Source organism: Fukomys damarensis, unplaced genomic scaffold, assembly GCF_012274545.1.
Source record: "Fukomys damarensis isolate Sample0158 unplaced genomic scaffold, DMR_v1.0_HiC HiC_scaffold_8, whole genome shotgun sequence".
Classification (NCBI taxonomy): Eukaryota; Metazoa; Chordata; class Mammalia; order Rodentia; family Bathyergidae; genus Fukomys; species Fukomys damarensis.
This window is the reverse complement of record NW_022900920.1, coordinates 10,906,133-10,933,986: the sequence shown is the minus strand read 5'-3', so window position 1 is coordinate 10,933,986 and position 27,854 is coordinate 10,906,133. Positions and strand designations below refer to the sequence as shown.

General features: G+C 42.9%; 1 protein-coding gene across 1 annotated transcript; it reads right to left on the bottom strand.

Annotated features, from left to right (window-relative positions):
* Positions 1-7,321: 7,321 nt before the first annotated feature.
* On the bottom strand, positions 7,322-21,183 carry Clrn3 (clarin 3). The gene is made up of 3 exons (XM_010620803.1): positions 20,763-21,183; positions 12,997-13,176; positions 7,322-7,878 (listed from the first exon to the last, which is right to left on the bottom strand). The coding sequence occupies exons 1-3, from the start codon at positions 20,989-20,991 to the stop codon at positions 7,607-7,609; spliced, it is 681 nt and encodes a 226-aa protein (XP_010619105.1). The 5' UTR covers positions 20,992-21,183; the 3' UTR covers positions 7,322-7,606.
* Between the last annotated feature and the right edge of the window lie 6,671 nt (positions 21,184-27,854).

The window sequence follows — 27,854 nt, the reverse complement described above, 5'->3', positions numbered from 1 at the left end:
GGTGAAAATTCCAAATGAGGAGGGTTGCAGGTTTGGTTTCTTCTGAGCCTACAGATGGCAGTCTTCTGATTGTGTCCTCCCATGAACCCTTTTCTTTGTGAGCACATCCCATGTTGTCTCTCACTTCTCTTAGGAAGAAACCAGTCAAACTGTGGCGTCTCCACCCTGATGACTTCATTTAACATTTTTTAAAAGGCCCTCCAAATTGAGTCCTATTGGGGATTAGTACTTTAACACGTGAATTTGAGGTGAGGACACAATTCAAAACCATAAAAGTAAAAACTGAAGTCTGGTAACTAAAATCTGTTCGTTAAAGGATTCCTCATCCTGGAAGACGAAAATGCATTTTTATATCCACTTGAATATACCCTATTATTATCCCATCCACTCACTGGACTTTGTTAGGCAAACACTGAAGAGGCTGCCAACACCTCTACACAGCAAAGTAAGCTCACCTCAGACCGACTGTGTCAATAGTGGAATAACAGCCTTCACAAAAATGAGAGTTTTGTAGGAACATTCCATATGACTTGGAACCTCGAAACTGTCAAATTTGGTGTTTATAAAAACGTTCCTTTAAAAAATAAGCTACAATAAATTAAAAAGAACCCCCCCCACCTCCCTGACTGGGTTTTGCTATGTTGTCCAGGCGGGTTTCAAACTCTCAACCCTTGTGCCTCAGCCCCCCGCAAGCATCTGGGGTTACAGGTGGACACCACCACACCCAGCAGCTGTGTTTTAATTTTTCAAATGAGAAGAAGCAGATCCAAGAAAGTCACAGATTTCCTCTATGACAATGAATGGTGCGCAGTTGCAGTAGACCATTGCTGAAAGCAGTTTCAACCTCATCGGAGGTCAGAGCTCCTGATGGAACTAAGGCCACTTCCACCTGTAAGAAGTTACCTCATTGGTTTGGGTTCTGCTTAGAGATGCCCAATAGCTTCCAGTGGTTCCGCCTCAGACGCCATCTTGTCTTGTGGATTCTGCAACATCTGTGCAGCTTCTCTGTAAGCCTCAGGTCAGCAGTGTACACTGCTGTGATCGAGCACCTGCCCCCACCTTCAGCAATGAGTACTCAAGAAAACATCTGCTCCCTGAGGAGCCACTGGGCCCAAAACTCTTAACACAGTGTGTTCTCTCTCCACTCATCCAACTGACTCTAGCATACTTCCTGATTAAGATTGTTATGGAGTCATCAAAAAGAAGATCTCTGGTGGATTTCAAACCCGTGAGCCATTCAGGAAGTCTGTGCAGTATCTGGTGCAACATTTGATTACATTTTTAATCAAACGGTGAATGTTTACCCAACTTAAACACGGCAAGAACCCAGCACACTCAGTTACTCAAAATGACGCGTGCTTGGGGGTGGCCCGTGGAGACCAAAGTCTAGTACTTGGATGTGTACTTCAGACTTTTTACAACCCTCTTATGCACAGGCTATGCCTCCGTCAGGTTGTTGGCCCCAGCCACTTGCTGCTGGCCAGACCGTGGCGTGTAGATCTGTGTTGATCTCTGCTTAGCCTTGCATGGGACGATGAACATGATATTTAACTAACTTAAGCCTCAGTGACTCATCTGTCAAATGGGGTTAATTCTAAAACAGTACATGCTATTGCTGTGGGGGATTTAATGGCATCTCACAAGAACAGAATTGAGGGTGGGCACCCACCAAAGTTGGCACCTGGAAAGCAGCAAAAGATTGGGCATGAACTTGTAGTCTCTGCTGCAGGGGGAGCTGTGAGGACCAGACCTACACTCTTCTGAAAGACTGGGCAGTTCACTGAATCCCCACCCTGCTGACAAAGGGAGAAGCTTCCCCTAGGTGAACAATGACCTACAAGAACTGACTATTTTTGTGAAAGTGGCTTCAAGACAACCCAGAGGTGAATATGCCTCTAGGGGTCAAGATTAAAAATTAGAATTCTATCTTCCTCTTTGGCAGGAAGGGATGGAAAAGCAGGAGTGGCGTTGTTATTTAAAAATAAATAAGTATAACCAGGAATGCCCTTCTACCTACATTTCTTTCTTTCTCACTAAATAATTTGAAATTAAAACTTTCAGTCCAAAGTCCTAGCTATTAACCAGGGCTTGTCTGAAATTCTAAGGTGCCGTGAGAACCTCTGGCAGGAAGAACATAAGGAACAGAGTCTACAGTTCCTCCAGTGTCACTCGCAAGTGAGTTCCGCAGAACCCCACGTCTTGGTTCCTCCTCCAACCTACATTGACGGGGTTATCAAGAGCCGTCCTGGCATGAACTTTCTATTTTAAGGATCATAAGAAGTCCTTTTTTCTGTGGGATCCACTACCCCCACCCCAGAGGAAGTGACTTTTCTAGCTCAGGTTAATACCCAAATCCTCTTGCTTACTTGAAACTAAACAGATGTATTTTTTCTGAATGAATCAGAGCCATGAAGAGAGTAGGATGGGTGTTAAGTCCTACAGGGCCTACCAGGAACACCACACTTCCTGTTTGAGAGAGAACTTCCTGAGACGGAAGCTTGTACTCTTATAGCTCTGGGTCCACTCCCAGTGTTTGCCTGATGCAAACAAGTGTTTCTTAGGGTCCCATGAGGCTTCTTTCCAGGTCCTTGGTGTCCCAAATAGAAAATTAGACAAGACACACAGAAGAGACAGTGAAAGTGTACATTTACTGAAGGCAGAAAAAAGTATTCTACTGACAGCCTGCTGGTATAAGTATCACTGATGCCCCCCCAGGATAGGGGAAAGGAGCCTTTTACTTCTGGTCAAGAGTCCATGTCCCTCCCAGAGTGCTGTCCTGTGCATGTTTGACAGCTCACATGGAATCATGCTGTCTGTGTTAAGCACACATATCCTTACCCATAATTCACTTTGTTAGGATTGTATCTGTGAGATGTATGGGCAGATAATGAGTTTGTTCGTGGGCAAAGGTTTTTTCAGACTCCTTGAGGAGTTTCTGCACCTGAGTTGGCGATTTTGCCAAGAACTGATTCTACTTCTTCAACGGTGGCTATTGTTTGGAAGTAAGTGAGACAGGACCCAGAACAGAGCAAAGACCCTTCAAAGATTGATGGAGAGGTGATCCTTAGCCTGTGATTGGTAGGAAGGCATGCTTTGGCCTGGGTAACTACTATTCTATGTTGGTGGAACTAGGTCACATAGAGGTGGAAAGGGCCTAGAGACATATTTGTAGTTCTGCTTTGCCACTTGCCAATGTTGGGTGCTGGGCAAGCCTAGCTATTATGCCCTTTAGTCTTAAGTACTTTTGCTGACTGCTTTTTTTATCTTTAGAACATAATTAATGCGGCCTGCAGTCTGAGGGTGGTGGCACAGGTCTCACCTTCACCATTTCCTTCATGTGCTACAGACTTTTAGTAGAATTCACTAGAAGCATCTGACTCATTTTTCCTGTACCAGCTAGAGGTGGGATGTGGCTTGGCCAGCATCGTCTGGTCCATTCCTCTCACCTCCCTTGGCTCCCCTTCACCTCAGTGGACTCGGACAGTTTACTTCAGTCTCCTCCCAGGCTCTCAAACTACCATTCTCCACTCTGACTTAAGTGCAGCCCGGCAGTGTGGGGCCCCTTCCCCCTCCTGCCGATTCAGACAGTACTGTTGCCTTTTTGAAAGAAGGATCAGCCTGGAGTAGCTAAAATGAGGAAGAGAGGGATCGTGCCTCTTATTTGCACACCCAACATTTATAGCAAGCTTTTAGCCCTGCCTCTCACTAAAACAGGCCCTAGCAATCCCCAGCTACTTCTTGGGTTTTAGTCTAGGAGGCCTCCTGAGTACCAACTCCTGTGCTCCAGCACAGGCCCTGCTAAAATAAAGACTTGCTTTGTTGTTCCTGTGAACCTGCTTGTGATTTATTTCTTGGGTGGTGTGGGCTCCAAAAGTCCAGTAAATCTAGTTGGGATTAAAAAAGAAAAATCCTGAGTAGTATAGACAACAGCAGTTGCTACAAATAAACACTCAGAGCTATTAACATCAAAGAGCTCCAGAGACCATCAGCTATAGAGGACCAGCAGCAGAGACCAGTACCCAGTAGAGTTGACATACAGTGCCTAGCACAAGTTAGCATCAGGTGGTGACAGCCTGCATCAGCAGTGACCAAAATCTGGTTGTGTCAAATATTGACACTCAGCATTACCTGGTAATATCAGGACTGCTATCAGAACTTCACTTTGCCAGTTCATAATTTTCATCGGAATCAAGCAAGAGCTGTGTAGCTGTTAGCTGTCCAGGGCTTGAGCGTGTAGGTTCATTGTCACCACAGCTCAGGAGTTAACCCTGCTGTTATCCTCTGAGCTCACAGACATTCAAGGGAGGATGCTCTGAATCCGTAACAGACCTAGGTGGCCTGACTCCAGGACGTCCCTGCTTAATCCCATAGATTGTCCTTTCTGTTAGCTATTATTTATTTTACAGTCCAAATGGAGCTCAAGCAGGAGCAGTGACTAATGGTTTTGATCTCTGACAGTTGGTTAGGAGATGCCAGAGCAGGGTAGAATTGAGCCCCCATCTGAATGCTCACATGCTGGAAGATGAAGGCAAGGGATGAGGACTCACCCCAGAGGGCCACCACACTTCAGTTGTCATGAGGGTCTGCTTTCCACAGAATTGGCTAATGACCTGTCTGTCCAAGGCCTCTAGGGTTCTGGATACTAGATCAGAAAAGCCCAAAGGGGCTCATAGGCCAGTGAGTCCCACCTTCTCTCCAAGTTGAGATTTCAGGGGCAGGAATGCTCTTGACTTTGAGTCCTGCCTCCCAATCACCATGCCCGAGTCCCTGTCTTGGCTATAGAAAAATGTCACTTTAGGCTGCCCACACTAAACCTCTGGCTCCAGCATAAGAGAAGGGCTGCTGAGGACTCCTGGGCAAGTGGCAGGAGCATACACTCTGAATTCCACTTGACATATGCCTACCCTTTGTAGATCTACATGGGTCCCAGCCCCTTAGAGGTTGAGTGACCTCAGAAGGTGGAAGGGGGCTGAGATGTGTACCTGAAACTCTACTGTAATGTCTGAGGGTGCAGAAAGTGTGCAGCCATGAGAGGCTGGCTGCAGCATCATGCTTTAGACCCCAGGAAATGCCGTATCCAAGAAGACAGTGCTCCATCTAACCCCCAGCTCGTTGAGATAATTAAATGAAAATCTAATGATAGTGGCAAAGCACACCGGAAGTTACCTTCAGCCTCCCAGAGTTCTTCACCAACATCAGCTCATTGGGGACAGCAATGATGTTGGTATAAAGGTTTGATTTCTCTGAAGATTACATGTATTTGTAAAATTGATGAACATGATATTTTATATAATTTTGCAAACATGGACAAATCTTGTAACCTATCTCACAACAAGACCAGGTGCGTTAATTAGGGGTCGTGTCATGACTCCTGGAGTAAGAAATCGCTCAAATTCCTTCAAAACAGTGTTTCAAGTGTATGCATTCCAGAAATGTAAGAACATTTTTTTTCTTCCAAAAACAGTGAGTTATACCAACTGTGGCACGGGTGTTCAATAAAAGAACATCTTGTGGGGCTGGGGATTTAGCTCAGCTGTTCAGTGTTCTGCCTTGCAAGTGCAAGGACCCAAGTTCAATCCCTGGTACCAAAAAAAAAGACCATCTTGTAGCTGGAACCAGAGCCATATTATATACTTCAACATTGCTTGTGCTTACAAGAAGTACACAGGTCCAGTGCTTGCTTTACAAGATTCTCACTGAACACACCATGCAATTTCATTACCTTCTACCTAAAATAGAGTAAGGGAGCCACTCCCTTCATCTCCAGGACTGTGAAACAGAATTATGTTGACCTGATTCCAAGTGTATTAAACGGTTCCTTAAAGGTCACCTGTGATATAAAGATTAAGAAAATTTGTTCGCTCAGAAAACTAAGCTCTGTTCAGAGGCTAAGATGAGTAAATGCCGTGCTCTTTCCACTGTACAACACCACTGACACTGACACAGGTGAGCACCTGTCTAGTAATCATTGACATGGGTTTGTCACCTGTTTGTTGGTTTTCTCTTCATTACCCAGAATCTGATATAAAACTCAAGCTTTAAAGGACATAAACCTTTCTGGATTTGAAAAATTTAGAAATTTTCACTGTTGATCTGATTTCCAAACTATTTTCCAAGTTTTAGAATAAATTAATAGAGTAACAGAACTAGTAGGGCTATGATTGGGAAGGGTGGGGGGATGACAGAACAAATTGACCTTGCAAAGAATGAGCACAATTTTTTAACTAAGAACTTGCTTTAAATGGAATTTCATGATTGCTTATGGTATCTGTCTTGACCACTCAATAGTGAACCCCATGAGAGGAAATGAGAGTGCTGGTTATGCCACAGAGCTGATTTATAAATCAGATTGTTAAAAAATAATAAGAAGGCCATTCAACCTTCACATCTTTATAAACATTATGTCCTCTCCCTAAAGACTGCTCCTTTACAATTTGTAACAGAGAAATTCTAGTCCTTTTAGCTCTGGTTTCACCAAGATAGGAAAAGTAATAATTTCACAACCTTTTCAAGGCTCAACCTGGCCAACTTGTAGAGTAGTCAAGCTCAAAAGATTTTCAGAGTAATTTCCTGGGGAAACATCATCCTGGAAGAGTAGGTGGAATCCATTTTGGTGCCTCTTCTGTTTTCCTGGCTGCCCACCTATCTTCTCAAGAAACAGAACTAGTTTGGTTGCATCTGTTCTAGGAGGGCTTCCCAGTGATCGGGTCTCACATGTGGCCTGATCAACACTTGGAAAATACATGCCTGAAAGCCATGCTACCTTGACCCATGTCTTCGTCAGTCTCTGGTTGAGGAGGAGTCTGCTAATGGGCAATATGCTCCCATCTGACCAATTACACCTACTAAGCCAAGGGCTGGCTGATGGAGTGGTTGCTAGAACTTGTTAAAATGTTTCGTTTCTGTTTTGACTTATTTTACCACAATCCTGTGAAACTGAAAACAATGCTGATATCCTCCTTATCTGAGAGATCACCGAGCTGTAATTTTTATTTTTCCTGGTCTTCTTGCATCTTATGTCTTCCTACCAAAAACTGCACTACAGAACCTCAAAAGTGAGTGTGAGGCCTAAGTACCAGTCTGCTACTCACCACTGGGTTTGAGTTACATGACAGCAACTGGGGCTCCAGAAAAAAACAGGTCATTTTTTTTCCCAAGTTTCTCCTTTTGCCTTCAACCTCTGGTCCTGGTAAGACAAGTTCTGAATCTCTCTGTACCTAGGAGTCTTCATCATAGAGTAGAATAAAAGCACCTGGTCTGTCCCTCCTGAGGATAATAAGATCATAGGTGCTAAAGTGCTTTGAGCTCATCAAAGGAAAGGTGCAATCACAAACCTTTATTATTTCAGATGAGACCAAGTTGGAAGGGTCCCAGGCTTATAATCATTCTACTACTTTGAACACTACCTAGACAGGCAACATTTTTTTTCCATTCATCTCCCCCACTCCTGTGGGGACACACCAAGGAGACAGCATCTATGAAGAACACAGTGTCACGGGATAGAAAATGACAGTCACTTTACCACACTGATGATCATAGAAGCTAACCAGTTATTGCTCAGGGAGCTGATTTGAAACGGAACAGACACAATAGCATAAAATGAAATTCAGAATAAAATTCCATCTCTGGGAGCATATTCCATTGGCTTTCTCTCCTCCTGTTTCTGCTGGTATCTTGCCTTCTGGTAGAAAAAGATGATGATCACAGTGACTATGTTTAGAAGAATGATGAGCAGTGTGAGCCAAAATGAGTATCCATAACTGTGGGTCGTTCCTCTGATAGTGATTGTTGCATAAAGCCTCTGGGAGATTTCTTCAGAGAGACGATTAGACTGTGTGTTGCCCACAAATAGTACCATTGTCAGGAAAATGGAGAACGCTGGAAAGAAAATTAAATTTTATAAATGACACAGTGATATGTTTTTTATATCACTTATTTTCTTCATGGAACCTGTACTCTATGGGCATTTATTGCCTATCTACACTGGGGTTTATATTCTTTCAAGCATTGGAAAGAATGTAAAAACAAGGTAAGGCACAAAGTAGATTGAAGGCATGAAACACTGCATGAAGCATTTGATTAGGAGCAAACCTCCAAGCCCAAACTTTTTCTGAAGCAGTTGCTGTACAAGTGGTCCATCAAATATCCCCTTTCCTAGGGCAATGCCTGTAGATGGTGTGCTGAATGAAAGAGCAAATGGATGAACAGATAGGCCTGAATGGCTGAACAAGATGCAGAAAGGCCGAGGAAGGACAGCAGCACATGGACACAGAAGCAGGAGCCTCAACAAAGACAAAGGTAGACAGTGAGCTAGCAGCATCTTGGACAGAGAGAGGAACCCAGATGGTGGGGAGAGGTCCTTTGGGTCTTAAGCACTGGATATGGAGAGAGGACCACTGCACAGAATTCTTGCTTAGGAATTTGACTTTCATTCTGCCTGATTCTGTGGGAAAAGAACCACACACAAAAAAATGCAGATTCATGGTTGCTTAGGATGGGCTGGGAGGCAGGCAATAGCTAAAGCGCATAGTCTTTCTTTTTGAGTTGATGAAAATATTCTAAAATTAACTGTGGTGATGTTTGCACATGTCTGAGAAGATGCTAAAAACCATTGAATGTTGTCTTTTCCATGGGTGAACTATAGCATGTGACTCATATCTCAATAAAACTGTTACTAAAAATGGTTGAAGGGGAGGATGAAAAGGAGGATACCAGGCCTCATGATAAGTCAGATGAGCCCCAGGGCCCAGGCAGAGTCAGGCAGAACACAGATGGCATCAGAGAAATCCCTAGGATAGACAGATGTCCTTCAGGGTTCTTCATCTACTGACACACACAGGATGTGCTGAGCTCAATGGACATTCTGGCGTCAAACGTGCCTTGGCTATAACCCACATGCAGGAAAATTCTCCGAACGGTCCTCCAAGAGGCCCTAATTAGAGGGGTTTTATATGACAAGAACATTTTAATAGTCCTTGATGTCAGACTCCATCCTCAAAATAATGGTTTTATTTCTTAATAATTTGTATGAACAAAAGCCCTGCTCCTCTGATGCTCTCCAGGCACCACACATGCCTTAATTATCTTTCATTTTCCTCTTGTGAAATTTCTTATAAAAGCTTAATCATCAAGGGGCAGGATGAACACAGGGTTAAATGCATTTTCCTAAAATGGGCTGCCTACAGCTTTGATTTACACCGGGAAGGGCCGGCACCCACGTACAGTGCTGACCTGAGATCCCTGTAGGGACAGGATGCCAGGAGCCTTAGGCTCCAGGCTGCTTCCAGTTGTCGAGCTGTTCCAAGTCTGTGGAACAGAAGGGCTTTTGAGGGAGTGGAGGAAGCTTCAGGGCAGATGAATAGTTCCTGAAGACTCAAGACACTACCTTCTGCCCTGGCCAGTCACTGTTGGACCACATTGTTTCCTGGGTTCCTGGGCTGTGAAATTCTCTCGGTTCCAACCTTCAACCTTTCAGCCAAGAAACCACTTCCTCTTCTACCCTCTTGGACCCACACACTCTTGCCAGCTCAGGAGGATATGAGCAAACCTTGTCTGCAGGGGTTTTCAGTGCCCTCCGGTTCCTCCTGGAAGTCAGTCTGACCCATGCTTTCCTGTCCCTGTGCCCTAAGGCCAGGATGCTGCTGTGGCATCTCTGCGTACAAGATATTCTGCAGGCCCAGCTCCCTGCAAGCTCACTTTTCACTAAACTCTGCATTACTCAAATTTGGTGAAGAAAATCAGGAGTCAGCAGAGGGCAAACAGAGGAAAGCCTGGCCTGCAAAGCACTGGGACACACAGGACATTTAGAAAAAGCCATGGGACTGAGCACCACCAGACCCAGTAAGGACCCAAGGACCCCAGAGGGGGTCTCTTCACCTGCCTGCCTGAGATCATCCGGCAGGTGCGTGACCTCCCGAACTGTGCACCACCAGACCCAGTAAGGAAGGTAGCCGGGCGGGCACCCTTGAAACACCCCCAAGCCCCCCCTGCCCCCCCGTTCTCAAACCTCCTGATTGGGCCAGTCCTTGGACCAACTCTGCAGAGGCATAGGCTCTCATGAAGGGTAGTTTTCTGAGATCCCAACTTTGAACATCTTTAAAGAAAGGGCAGGGGAAACCTGTAATAGAACTGAGTGGAGTTCAACCCTGAGGGTTGGTAAAATCAAGTTAGGCCTTGTGGACTGAGTTCAGTCTCAGTCATGGGGAACTGCCATTGGCTAGCTGAGACCAGGGGATTCAGTTCTACATATGGCTGTACATGTGGTGTAATATGAGAACAGAGACATAGTCTGAAAGAGGCCCTTCAAATTCTTTTTTTTTTCTCTTTTTTCTTTTCCTCATTCCACCCTAAAATTTCTTTCTTTTTTCTGTCCTCTCTCTCCAACTCAGTCTCTTGCTCCACCATATTATCCCTCATCTCCCTTTTTATTCCAGCTCCTGCCCTAACTCAGACTTCTTCTTTTATTATTTTTTTTCTTTTTTGGGGGGTTTCTCTTTATGTTCTTTTCTCCAGTCATTTTACCTCGCTCATGGCTCTGTACCTTCAAGGGAAGGCAAGCGCCTGTTATTGTTAAGGAGATATATTCTTGTCCTTATTCCAGCATTCTCTCTACCCCCCTGAAGTTAATAGCTTCATAAAGATAGTAAGGTAATTCTACATCCTCTGGATTCACTTCAAACCTGCTCCAGTTCTTTCACTTATCTACTCCTCTCATCCTAACTCAGTCTAACCCCCCATCCTAAATGGTAAAGATGCTATATTGAAAAGCATATGCACTGCAAACATATTATGGGCTGCTTCTTGATATTAATTTAATTCACACGGGTTAAAGGTGATACATTAATGACTACCACAAGTGGTCAGTTTGCAAGCTGTGCTTGATCCTATTGGGCTGCTGAATGTATCAATTGGGATAAAGGGTTGTGATCAATTTAAAGAGTTGTTTTCTCTGTTATTATGAAAATGAGGATGTCTATGAGTCATTAGAAACTCAAAAGCTAAAACGCAACTATATCAGGAAGATTTAAGTAATACTCAGAAATTAAAGGACAACCCAACAACAAAAATAAAAATGAGAAAACACTTAAGGAAGACACAAAGACAGATTTCCAGTTCATCAATGGTAAACAGTAGGACAAATGAGGATGAAAAGTCTGATAGTGAACCAGCAGGGCACCCTGGACCCATAGCACAGGAGGTAACAAAACAGATCAATCAGGCTCTAGAAAAATTCAAATCAGAAATAATTTCCCAGTTAACCAGAGAGATGATGAGCAAAATGGAAGTCGTGATTCGAGACTCTAGAATAGAAACTGACAAAAAAATAGATGAGCTCAAGACCATGATAGAAGCCATGAAGACTCAGCATAAGAAAGAAATGGAAACAATGAATGCCCAACAGAGGAAAGAAATGGAATCCATAAAACAGATTCAAACAGATATCCAGGAGATTAAAAACTCTATTGAAAGTGTATGCAACACAATAAAAGATTGCGAAGATAGAATTTCAGATATAGAAGATAGGATGGCAGTCAGTGACCGTGAAAAAAGAGGTCTCTCAAAAACAGTAAGGGATCATGAGAAATCAATCCAACAACTTCTAGACGATGCAAAGAAAAATAACACAAGACTGATAGGAATTCACGAAAAAGCAGGAGAAAACGCAAATGACCTAGAAAAAGCCATGGCTGCCCAAAGCCTCTCTCCAAGCTCCTCTAAGAATGTAAATATTCTCACACAGAAATCTTAAATGTTTCCACCCCAGCCTGTCTCTTAGTCCTTAGAGTATGTTTGTGTGTGGGAGGGGGACACTCCCTCCCACCACATGACTGTTTTGTGAATGGAAGTAGGCGGGGCTGGGGAGAAGGCTACCCAACCTCTTTGTTCATGCTCTGCTCTGTGGACTGCATGAGACCTCTGACCTGCACAAACTCAGCCTGAACTAAACTGCGGAAGAAAAGAGTTGTGGAGCTTGAGGGAAACAGGCTCTGAGACTTGCAGGCTGAAGATGGAGAAGTATCAGCCCACAACAGGCCTCCACCCTGGAAGGAAGCTGCCCACAGGTGCTCCTTCAAGACTTTCTGACACCTCAGTATCCAGAGCACCTTCCCTGTGTTAAAATGCGTTGTAGGAACTTACACAAAACCTGCTCTGGAACCATCCCCTTAGTAAGCAAGGGCTTTGTTCCCTAGATCAAGTTGTGACTGCCTGGAGAGCAGAGAAACATGGCTGCCTGGCAGGGGCAAGACGTGGAAGGCAGGGAGAATGGGGCAAAGGGCTTCTCTACTGGCCCTGACCCAGCTTCTGGGCAAACGTGGTAGCTGCAGAGTCCTGGAAAAAACCCAGTGAGAGTCCAAGCTACTGTGATAAGAGCTGAGATCCACTTCCCACCCAGGCTCTGTTCTCTACTCCAACCCCCACCTATGAAACAAAACCAAACAACACCCTGGGCGCCACATAGCCCACATGAAGGGTGTTGGCTCAGAGTCTCCTAAGTGACATTATTTGTGGTTCTATCATAAGGCATGCATCTCTAGAGCCTAAGTTTGTTTCCACGTTATGAAGGCAGGAAAGAGAGTAAAAAAGTATGTGTGTGTGCATAAATAGACCTGCTTCTGTATGTCATGCAGAACCTAGTTTTGGGATAAGCACATAGCAGGAGACCAGTGTGTGTTTTATTGATTCACATGATGTATTTGACTCTTTACCTTAGGTTTTCAACAGCAAAGACTGATTTTTCTACTTTAGCACCTCTCATTCCACTTCTTGCTTATCACTAGTGCCCTTAAAACAATTATTTCCAGACTTAATAAATGCTATAGGCTGACAAAAATAAACTTCAGCACCCAGTGCCAGACCCAGCACATGGCAGGTCTTCATCATTTTCACGGTGAGATATGATTGTATGTGCTTGTGAGTATGAGTGAGAGGCAGAGAGACAGAAACAAAACAGATGTGGTTCTCTGCAGGGCGCACAGTCTTCTCAGGGATACTCACCACTGATTGCATTCCAGGTGTACACACCAGTTGGGCCCAGGAATGTCTGGTAGGGGTTGCTGATGCTGTTGTAGAAGGTAAACCCAGAACTCAGCAGTGAAGTGAGCAAACTGATGACCAGGAACAGGACAGTCACTGCTTGCAGAGATTTTTGGGAAGAATTGTCCAATATCCCTAAAACTAAAACAAGTTTTGGTGAGTGTGGAGCAAAAAGTGCAACTGTCAGCTCTAGCCTGGTACTCGTCACGTCCTCTCCTCTTGGTACTGGGATTAGCAGCTGTCATGTGTCAGTGCCAGATGCTGTGGAGCTCTGAGACCTGCCAGAAAAAAAACCCATTGCTCACTGTAGGCTAATGATTGAGTCTATGGTTGATCAAAAATAAGCACAGTAATGCAATGGCTGGACATTTATCTCAGTTTTAAAGACAACCCTCACCCCAGCAAAGAGTGTCCTCCTCAACACCTACAACTTCCCTATTAGTGAGCTCTGGCCTGTCTTTGCCAGTGGGATTTTGGCAATTTCATCGTAGTGGCATCCTTTTGTCTCTGAGCAATAACTCTGCTTCCATTCGAAGACACCTCAAGGGTTTGTCACACACACCATATCCACAGAGAGGATCCCATAAGCCCTGTGACTCTGGAGGGAATCCAGTGAGCCAGGCGTGTCCACCAAAGAGAAAGTCAGAAGAAGAGGGGTCATGGGGGTAACCAGTGCAATAGAAGCCTCAGGGTAGTAGTGGGGATAGGAAAATGACTCTTGCCGGTACGAACCAAGGTGTTTACTGGCCCAGATCCCATTTCCCTAGGATTAGCGAAAAACCAAAGTCCCAGTGCAAATGATCTTCACCAGGTGGGCCCAGCCACATATCTGCAGAGCAGCTCTGGGAGGCTGTCACTACATGTGTCCCTGAGGCCCCCACACACACCTTAAGTAAAATGTTTACAGAGATGGTTTATGACATTACAAGGGGCGGGGGGAAGGCCTAGAAAAGAGATTTCAGAGCTGACAACAACATATACGAAAAAAAGTTGGAAATTAGGTATAAGCCATAGAGAGCCAGAAAGAGGATCTTTTCTCTCCTTGCTGTTTTTTGTGGTCCCCAGGGAGAGAAACTTGGAGACTCTCACATCCTTAGTTCAATACAGCTTTAAAGAACAGAAACTGGCCAGCCCAGGTAAGGGTTCTTGTTTCTACCATTTTGTGCACAGTAAGTTACCGCAAGAGGGTTGCCAACTCTACTCCTATAAAATACACTTGCTCCGAGCTCCCTTTCGTTACAAGGCAGCCCATTCCTCCCCACACCGTATTCATTTTTATAAAGTTCTTCATCATGTGGAGCTCAAATTTAAATCCCCATGACTTTGCCAAGGGCCCCTGATTTTCCCTGTGGGATGATACAAAAGGCACTGGTTGCCTTTTTGCCCGGAAGCCTTTCCAAGAGTTTGGTGGTGGGGGGGCGGGGTGCCTCCAACAATGGCCACTTATCAGGAGTAGTCTTCTTCAGAGAACGTCAAAGCCCCTGCCGGCCCTCCTCACTGCCATCCCTGCCAACAATTTGGCCTGACTCTGGGGCTCACAGTGTGCTGGCCACTGTGGACCGAGACAGGGTCTTAGCAGGATCTGGCACTCATCATGTAGAGGAGAATGTCCTCACCCCGGCTTTGGACACCTTAATTCTACCTGTCCTGTTTCTTCTTTTTGCTTTTTAAGCAATAGTGTTCTGAGAGGCAAAAAGTTGCCTTCCTCCCACTAGACAGAGTAGGCACAAAAGTCCACAACAGGCTATCTGAAACACGTCCTCAGAGGATGGTGGCAAGGGGGCCTCACTGGGAGAGAAAAGGCCTCCAAAGTGTCTCATGGCTGAGCCCAGAACAAGAAGCCTCCCTAGAGGGGCAGGAGGAGAGGCCCCAGAAGTAGCAATGTTAGGACGTGGCTGGCACCAGCTAAAAGAAAGGAGGGGTGGAGAGATAAGAAAATGTTAAAAAGAAAGACAAGAAAGGGAAAAGGCCAGAAGGGAACATGAATGCTATAGGTGATGGTCATGACCACCTAGCCCTTGCAAACCCAGGGGAAAAAGGAGCAGATATAAGTGGGGAAATAATCCTCTGAGCAGTGTGTGGACAATAACTTCACCCTCCTGGCCAGGGAACATTTCATTCCTCAAATGAAACTTGGTGGAATTTGGTTCCCATAGGTACAGCCTACTTGTCCTTGCCTCAGTGACGTTTTGGACTGTTTTGCGATTCCTATTAATGATCCATAGAGTGCGTTTGGACCTTCAGTAGCATAGTCCTCTCTGCCCTACACCCCTGATGAGGATTCTAAACGGTGTGGGTTAAACTAAAACTGCAGTCATGCTGGCCACCAAGTTGCTGGCAGAGGTGGGTGAGGTCGGATGCAACTGGCCTTTGGCTGAGCAGAGCCAGGCCTTTCTCTTGCCAAGTCTCTTGCCTCTTTCTCCCACTGTAGGTGGAAATGTGGCTGGGGAACTTGCATCGCTCTAATCTAGCACATGTCTGCTCCAAAGTCCAAGTGACATCGAGGAAGATGCTGACAATTAATCACAAGAAGGACACAGCTGGTCAAAGTGCAGACTGGACCCTGAGAATATTTCAGTGCTTTGTTACCATGAAGCAGAATCAGTTCGCACTCAGCACAAACCAGCCACTCTCCAGCAGAAACCCTGGGACGAGGTGAACTCTCCTTCACAAAGCTGGGAGCCAAAGAAACATTGGGATATGTAACCAGAAAACAGAAAGTTGAATGTGGGAAGCATGTTCTCTATCCAAGACATGTGAAGGGCCCTGGAGTATTTTTCTGCTTCTCACAAGTACTAAAAGCTGTAAATGGATATTCATTGGTAAACAGTTAACATTCCACATTTTCAGAGTTAATTGGAAAGTGAAAATAGAATTTAACTTTGTCTTTGACTTTCGGCAAGACCTGCTAGGTGTGATTTTTCAAAACAGTTGATTTGGAGTGTGGTGACTCATACGTTCCTATATATTAAGGCAACAATTCATCTTAATTATAACTGCAGCATTGTAAAACTACTTTTCAGCATTCTGGATTTGCTGCCTCCTAGGTATGACAGCTGTATCTCCCCTCCAGCTCCTGTCTCAGAACTCAGACAATGAAAGCTGAAAATTCGATGAAAGTTAGCAAGAATGAAATAACAAACCTCCATAGCATCTGACAGCTGCTCTTTGCCTACCAAATTAGCAAATACACGCCGTTCTTTTCTTTCTTTTAGGGGGAGAGCATCTGAATCAGGAAAGCCACCTCACAATTGGGACTAATTGCCCTGATTCTGGGAGCCCCCGGAAAAGGGCCAAGAACATGAGGCCACAGAGATGAATGCCAGGCCAGCAGGCCTTGCAGCTGGGAGGCAGAACTGTGCTGCCAGGCAGTGGAGAAAGTACAAAACTCAGTGACATCTGCCCATTTGAGATCTCCATAGAGGGAAGTTTAACTCCCTCAGGCCCCACTTGCCATCTGCCCTCTGAGTTCAGGTTTCCTGTAAGTCTTCTGACATTGAGGGAGAGCCAGTGGCTTCCCAGGTGGTGGAAACTGCTTCAGCTCCCTCTTCAAACACTCAGTCACCTGGGAGCCTGCCCAGGTGTAGCTGTGGCATTTGTGGCCCACAGTGCACCACTAGAGAGGTTATTGACAGGAACATCTCTCAGAGCATGACCCTAGAGTCTAGAGTTTAGTTGCTCCTAGGAATTTGCAGTGGATGCTCTAGCCTCATTGAAAGTTGCCTAGGCTGTCTTGGAAGAAGAGTGGCTGAGCCCTGCAGGACACCTGTTTTGCTTCCCTATCTCTACCTCCCAGTGTGGTCATGTCTCTGGGGGCAAACGATAGATAGATCCTTGCCATGAAAAGTGTCCCTATATGTAGGGTTGCATGTACAGTGCTGGGTAGGAAGAGTAAGGATCGGAATCTTCATGCATTCTGGAAAAATCAACTTCATTTGGTCTTCTCTTTGCAATTAATTGGTTTTTGCAGCAGATTTATTTGCCTCATTATTTTTAGCTTGGTCTAATAGTGCAATGCTGAGTTCCCTGGGAACAAATGGGTGTGGGTGGAGACTGGTAGGCAAGGGGCCAGCTGGGAGTGAAGCTTCTTCGTAGGTGTAGCTAGTCTTTGACTCAAATGCAGAACTCAGAGGCCAGTGGGTCCTGAGGCTTTTTCCCAGCTAGTTTGGTTCATTCCCAAGGATATATCCAGAGTTATCTATAATAAATTAATTTAACTTCAAGCAGCCCCCTTTCAAGGGGTTTGAAAACAACACATGTGTCAATCCTGCACCTGGCTGAGCCTGAGGTAGAATTACTCTATCTCAGAATCACTTGTGATGATTTCTTAAAACCAAGCAGGTGAGGGTCTCATTCCCTGAGATTCTTATGAAACTGATATGGGGAAGGTCAGGTGCAGGGATTTTTTTGCCAGCATCCAGGTGATTCCACCGCCAGCCCAGAGAATAACCACTGCAGCAATGTGATTGTTCAAAGCGCCCACGTACCTGCCAACCAAACTGTTCTTGGGACCAAGAACAAAGACACTCAGTGCCACATGAATAGAAATATTTTTCATTAAAAACTTTTCCTGTCAAAATGATTCTTTAAAGATACATACTCTGGACATTGTGCAGGCTGAACAATATTTGAAATGACATTCACAGGAACTCCATAACCTCCATGTGACTCATTTTGTCTTTATTGCCAGTATGAAGAAATATTACATATTATACTTTTTTATGTAGATATTTTCAAAAAATAAAGTCAAGGGAATGATTTTAAGGGTTCTGTTGGATTCATCCAAGTCCCCAAACCAAAGAGGAGGTGAACCACCTCGTGTATATCCTTTCATGTATGTGTTTTCAGAATTCTGTACACCAAGGAATTTGCAGGACCATGTTCCACATCCAAACCCTTGCTTGTATCATTTCCCCTACATTTAGGGCAGGTGTTGAACTTAACTGCTGGAGTGTCTTCCCCTTGCTCTCAGAAATGTCTACATATCCTGTCAGTATCTATTTTAGTTACTTTACTTGTTGCTGAGACAAAATATTCAACACAGTTAAAGGAGGGAAGGTTTTATTTTGGCTCACAGTTTGTAGAGACTTCAATTAACAGTTGGCTGGTACTAAGGTAGAGTGTTGTGGCAAAGGGAAATCACAGAAGAGAAACAGTTCATGGCAGGCAGAAGGCAGCAAGGCAGTAAAGTAGCAAAGCAGCCACAATCACAAATGACAACAGCAATGACAGCAGCTCTCTTTCTGTCCCTTATAGTCTATTCAGGTTACCCACCCTTAGGACACTCACACCTGGCATGGGGCACCCTTAATCCTAGTATCACATCATAAATCAATCTCACCATCACATCCTTAGTCCCAGCATCACATACTCTAGATCCAGCTACCTCCTAAAAGCCCCACCTATGACCATAAGAGGCTTTAGGGGGACATCTAGACACAAGCCATAATGGTATCCTAGTATCTCACTCATGAGCAGCTTCTCGGGGAAGGTTTTGGGGCTGAACTTAGATATGTAGACTTTCTGAAATAGCAAAGATAATCTCTTCATGGCAGAACTTGTCACTCTTTATCTGTATGTTGGACAAAATAGGACACACACAGCCAGTCAGAGTTTCCCTGAGCAGTCCAGTTGCACAATGGAGTATTTCCCAATGGGTCTGACCAATTATTTTCCTAGTCAATTGACTTATTGTTGGTCGAGTTATTTTGGCACTTTTCAATCCGGCATTGACACTCATTCTTTTCTTTCATTTCAAAATCTGCCGCTAAAATTAGCAGAATGTGATAGATTCTATTCAGAAATACAGCACAACTTGGTAATATTCATTACTTTTGAAAATTTTCAGGGTGACCTAGCTATAGTCAAGAAGGTGGACTGGTTAAAGTCCCCAGTGGAACAGTCAATCCATCACCGAGAAGCAGGAAAGTGGTATTTTTACAGATTTTATTTTGCTGTCAATGACTGATTTCTGATTTGAGTTAAGCCCCACCATCTTGGAAGAGACCCCATGTCTCACAATGGATACTGGGGTTCTGCTCTTGGAAAGCATCCATGGAACATTAGAAGCCGAACATCACAAGTAGATGTTCTAATAACACGACATTTCCCTCTCTGGGAGAACTGTTTACAAGAATCCCAAGTTCAACTACGGTCATTGGCAATAACTATGCTATGAAGGGTTCTTCAGCATCAACCCAAGCAGTTGTGGTGGTTCAATTTCTACAGTGGCAGGAGGTTGGAATGTGGCTCCCCAATAACAGAGAAAAACTAGAGCCAGGCAAAAAGAAAGCAAACCTTTCTCCTCCTTTTACTCTGACACTGGACTGTAGTGCCCACTTGGCATTAACCCCCTTAGGGATCTCCTGACTACTTCTGTTCTTGCTCTGTGCACACTAACATGCTCACCAGCACTTACATAGGGCTTCAGAGGCAGGCCTGACCTACCTAGGTCCTTCTTTGGGCTTCTTCTAGCTGCAGACAGTCGTATAGAAGCCACTGATTTCTAATGGGAATCAACTGGTTCCAAAGAGACATTGTTTGGAAACCAAAAATGTTTGGATTTTTAGCTCATATTTAAGTTTATAAAAATGTGTCTAGAGATTCAGAAACCAGTACTCTTTTTTTAGTTTTGAAGTTGTTATTCACATAACAAAGTATAACTGAACCTTGGAAATCTTAGCTTTTAATTGCTTTAGAGCAAGTGTTCCTGATCTTCTGGGAGGCTGTGGCTGACAGGTGTGTTGTTGAAATTTCAGGAGATTTTACTTTCACTAATTTCCAAAAGACAAATTTATAACTTGAAGGCATAGCCATGTTGCTTTGCATTTAAGGAAATTTTCTTCCTTAACAAAGTCACAAAGAAAGTAGAGCTAGACCCTGTAGCATTATATGAAGACTAAACACTGCATTTGTGTAAGGTGGAAAATGATGCTGATTTAAAAGTTAAAAGGTAGTGATTACACATTGGGTCATACATGCAAAAAACAATGTTCAAAACAAAGTCCACTGATATGCTATATAATTTAAAAGTATGATTTTTAAATTAAAAAACATAGTGGTGGCGATTAAATTTCACATTCAGGTAGCTAAATCAACTTATTCTCAGTAGACCTTTACTTTCTACCTGTTAAGACAAAGGAACTACCATATAAGAATTCAGGGAAAATAGGAATTCCTATGAAATACACAATTAATAGAATTTAAATAGCATTTCCAACAATGAGATAATTTTGAGAGAAAAATGCAAATTCAAATCAGCTAAGAAATTAAGTTGAGAAATAGAAACAAAATGGTTGACTATGTTTTTCACTTTATTTTTTTCCCTATGCTTACTTATGAAATCTGGATAGAGATTGTTATTCCAACAAAATATCCACATCCAGTACAGTTAAAAATGCTGTTCCTACTAGTTATGGAATGCCATATGGCCACTGCATACTTTTATTCAATTATTTATTTATCAGTAAACTTGGTAGGTACCATTCAGACAGCCAATGTTAGAATTATTTAGACTGTTGTGATAATAGACACCAACCAGAAATGAGAAAGCTGAGATAATGATGCGGCGGATTTTCAGAATTATGAGTTAGGCTGGCATCTTCAGTCTAACTCCAAGCTTACAAGGAAATTAGTTTTGAACCATGATTTGGTACAAATATAAAATAAAAATAACATAAACCTTAATTCAGTTTCTCTACACCCATTCAAATTAGTTTATGATTTACCTTCAAAATTTTTGTCTAGTTCTGCAAGTCCTTGAGTCAATTCTTGAGTACTCTTACCGCGAAAGAGACCATAAGTGATGATAACACTACCATTGGAGAAAGAGCCAGTGATGGTAATTGTACTGGTGATCCATTCTTGGGTGGCAAGAATCAAGCAAATTACGATGACAGACCCAAGGCTTGTGACAAAGCTGGACAAGAACATCAATGTTTTCTGTGTTGTCGGCATTTTCTCAGGAAAACAAGTTCCTTAGGGTAACCAATGATCTTCTTGTAACAGTCTTAGATCTTATCATTTGGAGTCCAGTATTTAGAAATGGAGTCTAACACTTTGCTGTAAGATATAAAACCTCACTCTTCCCAGCAAGGGTTTTGCTACTGAACACTGAACTATGACCATGGTCATAAAGCTTTATAGTGGCTGAACTTTGTACTGGAGGTTGCTATGGTTGCAGCCAACCAGCATGGTCAACCAACAAAAATAAGAGGTAGTCATGGCCTTGCCAGGACTCTGATCACACTATTAATTTATAATCCTTTGGCATGTCATGGAGATGTCACATTATAGAAGGAAGTCTATTTACAAACTAGGACAGAATCAAAATTCCCAAATAATGAAAAAGTGGAGGATGTATACACTCAAAGTAATATTGATTCTAGCAATCAATATAAAAAAGCCCCAACTCCTTCAAGAAATGCTTTACTGGTGAATGATGAGTCTCTTACTACAGTTCTCAAAGGGAACCATAAAGAGGTTAAAACTTTGTCAACATTAAGTACAAAGAGAAAGGTTTACACCTCCTTCAGGTTCATATATCCTTATTTTTAGATCTTATTAAGGAACTGTGTCTTTCAAATTTCCTCTTCCATGCTGGATTGTATTTGCATATCATTTAAATGACAACATGAGAGGTTTCATCTTTCTCTTTCTTTAATACTCTAACAGAAGTAGTTCTAAATATTCTTGCTTAGGTCTTCATGCCTCAGAACTCCCTGCTGAGTGGTTAACTGTCCGTGAACGGTCACTTCTGGCCCTCAGAGACAATCCCTAACTTGGCTAACATATCATTTATAAAGATTATAAATATACATTTACAACATATTTTACATTTCTCTTTTTATTGTAGTCTTTAATTATAAAGTAATATTTTATATACATATTAGCATCCTCTACTTTTCTTGGGTAGTACCTGGCTTATCTGTGGAATGAGCTGATTGTTTTTCTTCCCCAGTAGAGTGGACAGCGAGCTCCAGGAGGAAGACATATTACTTTGAGGGACCACTGAATCTCAGTGCCTGCTCAAAAGCCTAGCACAGAGGAAACATTTGGCAAATATTTGTTTAATGCATTATTGGAGATATGTACACATATATTCCATTATGGAGGACATTTATTTTTCAATTTAAAAATTATTATTGAAAAAAAAAAACCAGCGCATGAACATTCTCCTGCATAAAACTTTGTCTCTGTCTTTGATTGTTTCCTTGCTTAGATTTTTGGAAGTGAGTCAAAGTACATGAACTTTCTTTCATTGTAGCTGTTGTCTGTGTGTTGCTCGGTATCTCATCAGAGAACCTATCTTATTATAACATAATGATCTTATTATAACATAATGATATTGCACATTTTACTATATCCTCATAGCATTGTATATTAATGAAAGAACAGATTTTTTCTATATAAGTCTATTTATTTTGACTAGAGTTATAAGAAGTGGGCAAAATTTCAGTAGTTATTTCCTTCTAATCCTTTTTTTAATGTGTGAAAATAATTTTGCATCAGGATACAAACATATGCTCATAGCATAAAGGTATTCAAGTAGAAATGGCAAGAATGAAGAAATCAAATATAATAAATAATTCACTCTAGAAGAAATAATACTGTTCTTGTTTGGGCAATAACTTCCATAACTATATCTGTATGTCACATTTATGTTAAAATTGAGTCCTGCTTCATGTTCTATTTTAAAATTTGCTTTTAAAAGTTACAGACATTTGTCATGATACTCTTTCCATGCCAATGATTATGCTTCCCAACACACAAAGTAAACTACAACTAATTTATGCTAATCTTTCTTACTGGAAATATAGATCGAATCCAGGTTTTCATTGATGTACCAACAATATAGTGTTATTCCTTATATGTTCAAAAAGTTTAACCTGTCTAGATGTTTCTTTGGGATAAATTTTTCGAAGGAGAATTTTTGATCCAATATGTATATGCACATCAGCAGAAAGTTGGCTAGTTTAAAATCCTACTAACAGTATTTTCCATTAGAGTCCTTGTGATCCATACCTTCCCCACCACATAACGTTGATTTCTTTAATTTTTATAAGTTGACATATAAGAATTAGCCATTGGTATTATTGTTTTAAACATCGGGCAGAGTTATCATATCTTAACAAATTTATTACCCATGTGTATTCTAACATTGCAAGTTTTGTATTTACATGTTTTTATTTATTTATTATATAGAGGGGTTCTTTTAAATTATAATTTTTTGAGCAGTAAAATCGTTTTGCATGTTGCATATATATGTCATATATATTCATTTTGTTGTTTGCATTTCAATTGTGTTTATACATTTTAAGTATATATATAGTTTTTTGCTCACTCAAGTTTAACATGTCTATGTAATCAAACATTTCATTCTTATACCTTACACTTTCTATATAAGGTATACCAAACTCAATGTTACGAAGTATATATATATATACATGTACTCAAAATTTCTTAAGACAGAAAAGTTAGGTATTTGATTAGAATATAGGTTTATCTCAATGTGAAGGTGATAATGAGAACTCAGGAAATTCTAGAACTAATGATGTCTACTCTGTTCTCTGTTCCTTTCTATATATCTATATTGTTCTGCTTTATTTTGATATTGAATTTTGTTTTTACTGCTCTTCTATTGCCATCCTTTATTTTATTTTTCCTTTTCTAATATTTTGAAATGAATGTTTTATTTCCTTTATTATTGTTTGCATTAGTAATGAAAGCGTGTTAAATCTATGAATTTCCCTCTCTATTATGGTTTTGGCCAGATCCTATAGGTTTTTACACATACTCTATGATTTAACATCTTTTGATGAACAAAATTGTAAAATTTACTGGTCCAATTATCAAGCATTTCCTTTTTATGGTTTATGCTATAAATGCCATATGAAGAAATATTTGCCTACCCCAAGATTGCAAATATTTTTCTATGTTTTCTTGTAGAGATTTTATGTTTCAATCTTATAGTTAATGTTATGATCTAATTCAGTTAATTTTTGCATATACAATGAGGTAAAGCTGAAGCTCATTTTTAGAAATAAGGTTACACATCTGTTGAACATTGATTTCTTGGAAAGGTTATCCTTTTCCTAATAAATTCTATTGATATCTTCTTTGGAAAGTAGAGTAGATGATTGTATTTATATAGGTCTCTTTCTGGATTCTCTGTTAACTCTAATGGATCCAGAACTTTTAATTTTTATATTACCACAATTCCCACTCACTCTTTTTCCAAGTTATTTATTGCTTCCTGAAATCAAGACCAGCCCTTTACTGGAATATTCCTATACTTGTCCAGAAAAAAAAAAGCCATACTTTATTCTAGGTCATCACATGTTAATTCTTTTTTAATTGGATTGTTTTTCATTGATGAATAATATACATGTACTGTAAAGATTATGGTGTTACCTATCAGCCAAGGTTTCTTTTGCTTAACTTCATCACGGAGTGGCAGGATTCAAGTTGACCTTCCAGTTTAGAGAAATCATTAAAACAGAAAATAATACATGAAGGAATGGTTTCCAGACCTTGGACATCAGGCAGCGCAGAGATGTGCTCTCTGAGAAAAAGGAAGCAAATGAGGTAAGCCCAACAATCGTCCCAGGAGGTTTCCAAGGAAGGTCTTCCAGTTCAAGCTGGGAAACCAAAATGAATGCTGCAACCTTTGCAGTGGGAGAAAAAGAGGCCAAGTTTGGGGAGGACAAAGTGGCCAGAACTGGCAATGAGTGCTAGAAAGGACCGAGATGCAGAGGTAAGCACTCGAGAGAGACCAGAGGGATGGATTCCTGGAATTTTTGGTTAATTTTCATGCACACATGAGAACAACCTTTGGAAGAGCAGAAAGACAGAACTAGAAAACAGGGTTACAGACAATTCCAGGAGTTTATACAGGGCTGGGAAGGAAAATCTTCATTCTGGTACATTCTAGAGATCAGAATAACCATCTCCACTGAGTCCTTACCCATGGAAGGAACATGTCCTGAACATAGTCGCGAAAGATGCCAGTACTGTCTCAGTTTTTCCTTCTCTACTTTTCTCATAGCCATTCACCAAGGTCTGAATTTTTTCTCAACCTGAATAATTTTATGTTAATATTTCTGTGTATTGTTTAAAAGCAAGTTCTTGCTTTGCACACATCAATTATTTCTTTTATTGCTTATCCACATAAAGAGCATTTCTAGCCTCAGCATTTGTATTCTGATAAACCCCAGTAAGCATTATAAGCATTGCCAAGTTACGGCAGAGAAGTAGAAAGCCCCAGGCCTGGAGTACAACAGAAAACAAGACACACCTACAGGAGATGCTAAAAGTCACAGGGATAGCACCTGGGGCAGTATCCTACAGGAAAGAGCTGCTTATGGTGGCTGGGTGCAGAGGAGAAGTTGAGAGAGTGGGCAAATGGATGGCATTAGGTGAGCCTAAAGTGGGCTTGGACAGGCAGAGGATGCTGCCGACTGGAGAAGGGCTGTGCCCAAGAGTCCTTAAAGATGAGGGTGGTTAAGTGTTCAGCAAGACGCAGCAGATGTCCTTAGAGTCTAGGATTAAGACAAAGGAGTTGATTTTGATGCCAAAAGGGACCTGAACCATGAGCAATGAAGATGGTAAAGAAGGGTCAAGGGGCTTCCACATGGGATTCAAAACACTCTTCTTAAATGCTTGTGACAACCTGCTTCTCTGCATGACACGATGTCTGTAGACTTCAGAAGGCATTAAGGAACACTGCTTAATTCCTAGAAGAATCTTTGGGGTCCAGCAGGGAGGATATTATCAGGAGAGAAAACCATCTGCCTCCTCATGATGTTCCCAAGGCTGCTCACTTTCCAGCAGCAGATGTCTGACAAAGGCAACGAGTTTCTCTCTTGGTGGAGCACAGTCTCTGCCTCCCCAGCACTGCAGTGTAAACAAGCAAAACTGTGCTTATCAGAGCTTTGAAGTCTTTGCCTTCTTATAGTCTGCCTCTGCAGCTGTAACAGCATGACAATCCAGGGCCACCAGGCCCCATCCAACCTGGGCTGGGCTGAGGGCATGCTCAGAAGGACCCACCCTACACACACATACACACACACACAAACACACACACACACTCACACACAGGGTTCCCAGGGAATGAGGCTATCTGTTGCTACCTTCTGGGCCCATCCTCTTCTGTTCTGCCAGCCCACATGAGCTGAGAACCTCCCGGCTATGGAGGGGGTTAGGAGCTCAAGGTTTTGAACTCAGGGATAGAGAGAGGGCAACCCAGGGTGCTGCAGCTTCAGCCCTGGGGGCGGGGGAAGTGGGACGACAGACACTAAAGAAACTAATAAACTCATAAATAATCTCACACTATGACGCAGACTGTGGAAGAGAGTTGCAGACAGGAGGGGGCATCTTCCAAAGGTCATTGGTTAAAAAAAATGCAAAGGAGAAAAGAGCCCAGGCAGCAAGGAGAGAAGGAGCTTGGCTCTGCACTGAGAGAAAGAATGGCTGCAGTAGGTGAGCAGGAGCTTGAGATCAGCTGGCAAGTCAGGCAGAACCTCATGGCAGTTTGGGATTTATTCTGAATGCAGGTTTTTAAGCTGTCTGAGGTTGAGGGAGCACTGCAGTTAGAGGATAGGTGACAATAGTGAGGGATGAGAAGTTTATGATCCTAAAACACTGAGGAGCTACATAACAAGTAGACTGGGAGATGGTTTAGATGCAGAGGTGGACTTGGAGACAGGGATGATCGAGTTAGAGCAAGAGTTAGATCTGAGATGACCAGAAATGCCAGGAGGAGCTGAGCTTGGAGGAAATGACCTCAGGACTGCAAAATTCTGAGTTCTTGGTATATGATGGTGTTTACAGCTCTGTATCGGCCCCAGGGGCAGGTGGGGGGGGGGACAAGGAAAGAAGGCTGAGTTCACTTTCTTGGCTGGCTTCACAGCTTTTTTGCACCTGTGGGAGGAAAGTCGTTCTGAGCAGCTCAACTTAGGAGGGTCTCAGCCAGTCGATTCCTGGCTATCTTCAGTCTTTGGCTCTGCAACTTTGTCCCCACAGGACTCAAGTGTCTCAAGAGTCTTCTGTTGCTATTGACGAGGGATGGATAATACCGCTGCTTTCTCACCATTTATTCATGCATTCATTCCTTAGTGGTCCATAGGTCTAACAAGCAAGGTCTCTACCACAGAATGCAGCATCCCCCACTGTAACCAGGCCTTGGTCCAACCACCGGACACAGCACCCTGGTTCAGAACCCAGATGGCCCCCTCTATCTGAATTTCCTCCTCTCTGAAGTCTCTCTAAATAGCCTAAATGAAATCACCAGGAAAGAAGTGCCCAGAACAGCAGACCCTCCCTGTGTGTCTCTGCTTGTATGTTTAGGTTTGCCAGAAATTGCCTTACTGACCCTGAAGTCCTCTCCTACACCGCCAAGGAACGCTCTCATTCCCCCTTTATGGAGGAGAACATCATGCTCAGGAGACTTCGTAGGTCTGCTAACTTTCCCCAATACAGGAGTATTAGCTGTTGCCTGCCCTCCCTGTTACCAGAGTCCAAACCTGAAGCATGTCCTGAGTCAGTCCACTTCCTGGTGCCCAGAGGCAACGCTTGCCAGGAAGGGCCCGGACTTTTCTTTCTCGCTGGTATGAATGCGTGTCACACCGTGGCCTCCTCCTTATGCACCTGGGTCGGGTCAGAGGGGCTGGACCAGAGGCCCCCAGAAGGGGCACCAGCCTAGATAATTGACTTCGAGGGATCCTGGGTGCTTCTAGGCCCTCTAGGTCGTGCCCGGTGGGCGGCACCACCGCCCGGGGAAGGGCGGGCGCCCTGGGTGCTCTCCCAGCGCCAGACACCAG